This window comes from Micropterus dolomieu, unplaced genomic scaffold, assembly GCF_021292245.1.
Source record: "Micropterus dolomieu isolate WLL.071019.BEF.003 ecotype Adirondacks unplaced genomic scaffold, ASM2129224v1 contig_8792, whole genome shotgun sequence".
In the NCBI taxonomy this organism is placed as follows: Eukaryota; Metazoa; Chordata; class Actinopteri; order Centrarchiformes; family Centrarchidae; genus Micropterus; species Micropterus dolomieu.
In genome coordinates, this window is record NW_025737778.1 from 1 (window position 1) to 8,879 (window position 8,879).

An 8,879-nucleotide genomic window follows, 5' to 3' on the forward strand; every position below is an offset into this window, starting at 1 on the left:
GAGAGCTGCCCCTGCGTGCTCCATCCCCAAACATGAGACACACATCTCATGAGAATCTCCATCCGTGATGTACCGAGGGCAAGAAAAAAACACACCTTCTGTACATCTGGTTGCCGGACATGCTGGTAGACTTCTTCTTCAGGTAAGACACACTGCTTGTAGGACTGGAGCTTTCTTCAAACAACATACAGAGCGCCTGCTGAATAAAAAAAAGCTAATGATGAGTGTGTACAGGTGTGCTTTATACTCCTCCGGTTATTCCGTCACACCTTACCGTTCTAGCAACAAGCCAATAGGATTGGAGTGATTTCATTCACGTTCAGACCTGCTTCGCCTAGAGGCGTTCCCATAGTGTCGTAACCGACGCAGTTCGAGTTCCCTCGAAGGGGAACCACCAACATAACGGGGGCCTCAGTAGCTCACCTGGTGGAGAACACAGGTTTTATTACACAGATTCAGATCCTGTGCTGAATGTCATCCTGTCTCTCTCCCGCTTTCCTCTCTCTCTTCAGCTGCTCTTGTCAAATAAAGGCAAAAAGATAAAAAAAAAACATAAAATATCTGAGAAAACCATCTTAACATGAGATGGTTTCTGTATCTGTGATGTTGATGTCTGCACATGATGAATATGTTGATAAAATCCATTATATAAACTCACCTTTATTACAGTGTACTGTGATGAACTTTGTAGCTACAAGTGAAGTTAGAACTGCCAGAGCTCCTAAAGATAATCCACTAAAAAACCATCCTGTGACGTCCCCTCTGCTGCAAGTGTCCTCAAACAGTTTCTCTGAAACACACAACAAAACCTAGAGTCACACACAATGTAAACTGTATCTCATGTACAGCACACTGGTTATTACCTACACAGAACTACCCTTAAAATCTATGAACATTAATAGTAAAAGCATTTTTATTTTATTTTATTTTTTACAATTTTCTGACAATTTATAAACAAAATATTTAAATTATTGAAAAAAAGAATAGAGATGAATCAAAAATTTTAATAATTGTTAGTTGCAGCCCTACACAAAAAAATCATTACAGTATATATTATACTTGAACTTAGCTTTTATCAAGCCAAGTTGTGATCTGTAGCGTGCTGCCATTACTGCAGTGGTAGAGTCTGACTGAACACAGTTTCAATTTAAAATGTGCCGTTTGCGTCGTGACCCACAGAGTCCGACCCTAAAGACAGATCAGGAGAAACTAGACAAGGCTTGATTTTGAGGTCAGTGATCTCTACATCTGCAAACATTGTTATTTATCATAATTAGCTTACGCTTTCAGTGATCAGATGTTGCTGGTGGCTACAGGCAGTTTAGCTCTAAGGACACAGCATGAGTCTAACCGTATCATTAAAATCAGAACGCACAACCCTTTTCTCTAGAACTAATAGATATCTGATCAACAAATCTATATATATTTTGCAATAGGTACTAAATACAAGTTTACATTGTCAAGTAAAAACTAGAACGCTGACCACCACTCAGATAAACAAAAAGTTTATTGGCAGACAAGGGCACAATTACATGTGTACTTTGCTTAAGTACTGTTTGTTAGGTACATGTACTTTACTTTAGTATTTCCAATGTATGCTACTTTATACTTCTACTTCAGTACAATCCAAAGGGAATATCTCGTGTGATTGCAGAACCAGCATTACCATATAAATAAATGGTATTTTTCACTCAGTTTAAAATGTTTTCCACACATGCAGAGATGCAAAGAATTACCATGGATATGCACATAGGTATGAATATGATGTTTGATCTCCTCCTGTGTGGCTACACAGCGATAGCGGTCGGTCTTCTTCACAGTAGTTTGGAGGGTGATGTAGAAGTGACCTCCTCTTTCTGAGACCTGTGGCTCCTCAGCAGGAAGTTTGTTTCCAGCACTGTCCTGCCACTCTACTGTAGGTTTAGGAAAAGCACCAAGAACTTCACACTGCAGCAGCATCCCATCATTTGTTTCATCAAGTATTGTAACAGATAGCTCCGGAAAAGCGCACAGTAGCACAGTACCAGAGTCTTCGTACCTTGGTATTGCATTTACATTTATTCATTGACGCTTTTTTATCCAAAGCAACTTACAAAAATTAACTATTAATGTCAGAGGACACAGGCCTACGGAGCAAATAGGGGTTCAGTATCTTGCTCAGGGACACAATGGTGGACGTATCACAGCGGGGGAGTGACCCCAGGTCTCTCACACCAAAGGCAAGCGTCTTCTCCACTGTCTCATCACCACCCTGTATGTTTGCTAATCTTAGCAGTCATCAGTGTCTCAACCCTGAATATGAGATCTGAACAGCGTGAGGATGGTGACCAGAAAATTCCATGATGCAGTTTATGAAACAAAAGGTTTGTTTGCTTTAAAAGAACAGTTTTATATTAGAGGTGTAGGAGCCATTTAAATGATTATACCACAGTTTGGCCAGTAGGTGGCACCCGGGTCCTGGTATGTCAGAATGGGTGCTCATCCACTTAAATAAGGCAGGTGCAATCAGACACAGGTGTTGGCAGAGGAAAAGCCAACTAGTGTTTGACTCCTGCCAGCGCTGCACATGTGGCTGTTTGTATGTGTGTGTTGAAAAGTTGTTTATGGAGATGCCCATGTTAAAATAGTACCCTACCGATTATAGATTGTTGCTGTCTGTTGAAGACCAGGGCCCCGTTTCAGAAAGCAGGTTCAACAAACTCTGAGTGTAAACCTGAACTCTGGGTTGACGAACTCTGAGCTGTCAAACTCCGAGTTTTCCGTTTCAGAAAGGCCGATCAGAATAAGTTCAGTCAGCTCAGAGTATGTTGAGCATGATGGAAACGCGTTTATACGCCGTTGCTCATTCATCATTTACCAGACTGGAATTTCATTAATGAATGATAAAGTGCTGGGATCCTCCTACAGCCTGTTATTTGATTTAAATAGCTACAAGGAGGTTTATTCAGCTGTAACCTGACGGGACTAAATGCCGCTGACAATAGCCTAACTGAAGATGAAAATATTAATGGAACAGATTAGACACAGTTTAGGCTGCTCATGGATCTGTGATTTTAAAGTGACAGTCCGACCTCAGTAGGCCTATTAACCTATTACATTTAGAAAGTAACCTTCCCAACACAGATCACAGGACTATGCAGGTGGAATTACATGAGTAGACTACATAGTGAGCACTAATATAAAAACAGCAGATCACTGCTGAATGCTCTGGTTGACATTACAGCCTAATAAGTTGATGTCAGCAGCTGTTTGCACTCGTTTAGTCACGATTATAGCAGCTGCATTGCTGTGATGCACAGATCGTCTCTGACAAAATTTGAATTTTCATGTATCGTAGGACTCTGTAGAGGAAACAGAATTAAACTTTTAGCTTCTGAAACCATTTGAGTGGCCTTTTATTGTGGCCAGCCTAAGGCACACTTATGCAATACCCATGCTGTCTGATCAGCATCTTGATATCCATCCACCTGTGAGGTGGATGGATTACCTTGGCAAGGAGAAGTGCTCACTGACACAGATTTTGACAGATTTGTGAACAATATTTGAGAGAAATAGGCCTTTTGTGTACATAGAGAAAGTCTTAGATCTTTGAGTTCAGCTCATGATGAATGGGGGCAAAGAGAAAAGTGTTGCATTTATCATTTTGTTCAGTGTAAAAATGTAAAACTAAGCAATACGAGGGAGTGAGAGAAAAAGGAGATGGTGAGTTGTATGTGGAGAGAAAGACAAAGATAAAAATCTAAGAAAAAAATTTACATTGGTGGTTGAATGAAATTACAAGAATTATCTTAAAGGTGAGTGTGTAACAATCATTTTTGACGTAACGTAACGTAACATTAAGATAATATATGTAAATGCCTCACACTACAGGATCAGCTGGGCAGATGATCTGTTCAGACCAGCCTCAAACCGGGAACAATCTGAGGTACAATTTATGTACAATGGCAGGACCGTGGTACATTACTTGAACCATGGACAGGACAATGGCCTCTACCATGTACACAGACATAACCTTTTCAAATTGTAATGCAGTAACATTGACTCAGAATACATGTTCACTGACCTATTTCTTCACTTTTATGTAAATACATTATTACAGAAGAAATTTTACTTGTACATGAGTAAAATGTACTTGAAGTAAAAGTACTTGTAAAATAGTCCAGTACTCTTTCCATTCTTGTGTAAGGGGACCTAAAACAACTGTGTACACTCTTGTAAATCCAGATCAGTCCATATTGCACCTACTTCAGCCTGCCTGCCACCTGCCCCCACCGGCCCTGCCACCCCAATCATCTGCTTGTTTGTTCATTAATGACTTTTTACTGTTCGTCTGCTGTGTGAAAAACACAACATTTCTGGTGTAAAGCAACAAAATCTCTTTGTAACCTACCAGCATGTCTGTAAACATAGACACACAGGTCATTGACAAGTAAACACACTTTATTGAAGGAAAAGAAGCAGAAAGTTTGAATTAATAGGCTTTAAAGTAAACTGGATACTAAGGTTGACCAGTGACCTCCACCTCACACAGTGTCAGGTATTCTTGTCTTCCAGGAATCACAATGTTTACATAACGGCCTTCCATTCCATTACAAACAAAGGTTTGTGAGGCCCCAGCAGCGATAGATGAGATCACTGCACATCTGATGAATAAGAAATCACAAGTATTTGTAAAATATTTTTACCAAGTGAATGTTATGCATAGATCTCAGCAGTAGTTGTATTTACATACTGTTGATGTTATGGTGAAATATTACTGTTCGGAAATGATGTAGATCTCAAGTGCACTAATTTCCTCTAACGTACACAACAAACGTTAAATGCTCAAACCTAATCAAAGACACAAAGGTCTGTTACCTGGGATTAGCATTGCGGTTGTCGATGATGGAATTTCCGATGCGGATCTCAGCACCATTGAGCCTTTGGGGGCAACAATCTTTTCTGTTGGTGATTGTGACGGTGTTGATGTTGTACGTCTTCAGGAGGTCCAGACTCCACCATGGATTTTGATCCTTTTGTGTGACTGAACAGGACTTTTCTTGCCTGTTGCTAGCACGATTTCCATCAATGGCCCTTTCAGGGACATCATTCTCATACAGCGAGGACTGAGTCGCTTTCCCACCTTTAGCAATATTTGTATCTAGGCAGAGTGGTAAAATGTTTTATTTAAGATAGTTTGAGAAATTCATACTTAGTATTACATGGTTTGATCTGACCGAAGCCATTAAAGAACAGTCAGCATGTTTATTTAAACGTATACTGTCATTATCTGCTCAGAGGCATCTATTGGACACTATAGATGGTACAAATCAGCAGTTGGATCAGTGTTACCTGAAGGCTGACCAGTGACCTCCACCTCACACAGTGTCAGGTATTCTTGTCTTCCAGGAATCACAATGTTTACATAACGGCCTTCCATTCCATTACAAAAAAAGGTTTGTGAGGCCCCAGCAGCGATAGATGAGATCACTGCACATCTGATGAATAAGAAATCACAAGTATTTGTAAAATATTTTTACCAAGTGAATGTTATGCATAGATCTCAGCAGTAGTTGTATTTACATACTGTTGATGTTATGGTGAAATATTACTGTTCGGAAATGATGTAGATCTCAAGTGCACTAATTTCCTCTAACGTACACAACAAACGTTAAATGCTCAAACCTAATCAAAGACACAAAGGTCTGTTACCTGGGATTAGCATTGCGGTTGTCGATGATGGAATTTCCGATGCGGATCTCAGCACCATTGAGCCTTTCGGGGCAACAATCTTTTCTGTTGGTGATTGTGACGGTGTTGATGTTGTACGTCTTCAGGAGGTCCAGACTCCACCATGGATTTTGATCCTTTTGTGTGTGTGTACAGGAACCCTCCGGCCAGTTGCTAGCACGATTTCCATCAACGGCCCTTTCAGGGACAGCATTCTCAAACAGCGAGGACTGAGTCGCTTTCCCACCTTTAGCAATATTTGTATCTAGGCAGAGTCGTAAAATGTTTTATTTAAGATAGTTTGAGAAATTCATACTTAGTATTACATGATTTGATCTGACCGAAGCCATTAAAGAACAGTCAGCATGTTTATTTGAACGTATACTGTCATTATCTGCTCAGAGGCATCTATTGGACACTATAGATGGTACAAATCAGCAGTTGGATCAGTGTTACCTGAAGGCTGACCAGTGACCTCCACCTCACACAGTGTCAGGGATTCTTGTCTTCCAGGAATCACAATGTTTACATAACGGCCTTCCATTCCATTGCAAACAAAGGTTTGTGAGGCCCCAGCAGCGATAGATGAGATCACTGCACATCTGATGAATAAGAAAACACAAGTATTTGTAAAATAATTTTACCAGATGAACAGTAAGCATATATCTCAGCAGTAGTTCTGTTTAAATACTGATGTCCTAAATATTGATTTCTGTTTGGAATTAAGTAGATATCCAGTGCACTAATTTCATATAACGAGAAGTGTTGAATATTTAAACCTACTTTAAGACACAAAGGTCTGTTACCTGGGATTAGCATTGCGGTTGTCGATGATGGAATTTCCGATGCGGATCTCAGCACCATTGAGTCTTTCGGGGCAACAATCTTTTCTGTTGGTGATTGTGACGGTGTTGATCTTATATGTTTTCAGGAGGTCCAGACTCCACCATGGATTTTGATCCTTTTGTGTGTGTGTACAGGAACCCTCTGGCCAGTTGCTAGCACGATTTCCATCAACGGCCCTTTCAGGGACAGCATTCTCAAACAGCGAGGACTGAGTCACTTTCCCACCTTTAGCAATATTTGTATCTAGGCAGAGTCATAAAATGTTTTATTTAAGATAGTTTGAGAAATTCATACTTAGTATTACATGGTTTGATCTGACCGAAGCTACTAAAGAACAATTAGCATGTTTATTTGAACTTATACTATCATTATCTGCTCAGAGGCATCTATTGGACACTATTGATGGTACAAATAAGCAGTTGGATCAGTGTTACCTGAACGCTGATCAGTGACCTCCACCAAAGTATTACATGATTTGACCAAGGATACTAAAGAAATTACAATTAGTATACAATATTTATTTTGAACTGTAAACATTGTGAAAACATTTTTATATCACAACTGTTATATTTGCATGGCTTAATGTTAAAAATTGCATTAGGGCTGGACGATAAATTGATCAAGTTGTCACGATCCTGTCCTGGGCTTGTCTGGATTATATTATTTTATTTCTTCTTTGTGTTTTGATTTTGTATTCTCTGTGTCTGGGTTTTGGGTTTCAGTCCTGTCTGTGTGTCTTGTTGGGGAGTCTTGGTTTTTGTTCCTAGTCCTGTGCCTTAGTTCATGTTGTAGTATTTGCTTCTAGTTCTTTCTCTGCATCATTTTGGTTTAGTCTGCTCGGTACTCTGGGTTCTAGTTCTGGGTTCTCGTTTAGGTTTTGTCTGTTATGATCCCTGTGTTATAGTTGGTCGGCGTTTGTCTGTTTACATGGGTTTCTGTTATTGTCTGAGTTAGATTCTTGTCTGGTATTTCGTTACATGTGTTCTGTCTGTGTTGGTTATTATTTTGCCCCATGTCTGCCAGTACAAGTGCTCCGTCTGTTCCCAGCAGTTATCACTCCGTCTTCCTGCCTCTTGTCATGTGTAGTGTGATGTGTGTCCTGCCTGTTCTTGGAACTACCTGTTCATCATTTTGGATGTACCAGTCTTTGCAACCTGTAAGCTTTAATGTTTGTTTTTGGTTTGGATTAAAATCCTGAACTTGACGTCGGCTCTCTAGTGTCTTGTGTTTGGGCTCCGTGCACTCATCAGGATCCTGACACGAGTAATCAAATCCAAAACTCAGAACCTCCAACCAAACTAATTTTAATATGTTGGTTATTTAATTGTTCTAATCATGTTCCACACTGTTAGTGTTCATCATGTTGTTCATGTACTTTCCCCTTAAACACCACCGTGTGTATAGTCATGTGACTCCGCCCCTTCCCGTCATGTTTAGATTCCAGACAGCAATTTGAAGCATAGGGAGATGTTAGCTTGCACTAATCTCTTTCATTTTCCAGCAGCTGGAGAAACAACATTTTATTAACAGACTGACTCTGACCTACATGTACATTTAGTGCCAGTCTGACAACGTACTCAGTTTCACCATCATTTTCTGTTGCTTGCTCCTCACATTTGCTCACCCACACACACGCTACATTGCACTGCCCTTAAAAGACCTCACTTACTACTACTCTCATACCAGAACCTGTCACGTAGATGTTCTGTGAAGAATGAGGACAGGAAGTTAGTCAAACGCTGTAAAAATGCAGTAATGCATGTAAAAATCATTAGCAGCGCATTGATATTAATAATTGGGTGAAATTTGTATCGGCGGACATAATTTAACAGCGGCGATCCACCGAATGTAAGAACACATTTGTTATGTGCATGTGAACATTACATTATCAATTACTATTTAGATAATCGATTTTTGATATCTGTGAATCAAAGAAAAAATCCCGCTTTTAATAGTTAAGCATATTCACAGCCAACCAACCTTGTCAGTGAACTAGTGCAAAAATACAAACAAAACAATTGTTAATTAAACGTAAGTGTTTATTTAATCGTGATTTTGATTTTAGATCATATCGTCCAGCCCTAAGTTGTGTGCATGTGCGTTTGCTTTGTTTTGATTTATTGAAGTGAACTGGCCCTCTTAAAAAATTCCTTATTTATTTAAAAACTAAAATTGGTCAATGGAGAAATATCAACTTTACCAAGTGAAAACATTAAAACAATTATCTCACCAGAAAAGCCACTTGTCTGTCCCAGAACAGCCAATAAGACAAAGACCACACCTGGAGAAATCATCCTGTAGAGAAAGTTCACCACATTTCTATG

At 39.6% G+C, this 8,879-nt stretch overlaps 1 protein-coding gene across 1 annotated transcript; it reads right to left on the reverse strand.

Moving 5' to 3' along the window:
* Positions 1 to 4,485: 4,485 nt before the first annotated feature.
* Positions 4,486 to 8,870, reverse strand: LOC123965172. Its single transcript, XM_046041739.1, has 8 exons — positions 8,786 to 8,870; positions 6,990 to 7,043; positions 6,516 to 6,798; positions 6,166 to 6,311; positions 5,692 to 5,974; positions 5,332 to 5,477; positions 4,858 to 5,140; positions 4,486 to 4,643 (listed from the first exon to the last, which is right to left on the reverse strand). Exons 1-8 carry the CDS (start codon positions 8,847 to 8,849, stop codon positions 4,499 to 4,501), a joined length of 1,404 nt encoding a protein of 467 aa, XP_045897695.1. The 5' UTR covers positions 8,850 to 8,870; the 3' UTR covers positions 4,486 to 4,498.
* Positions 8,871 to 8,879: the final 9 nt, after the last annotated feature.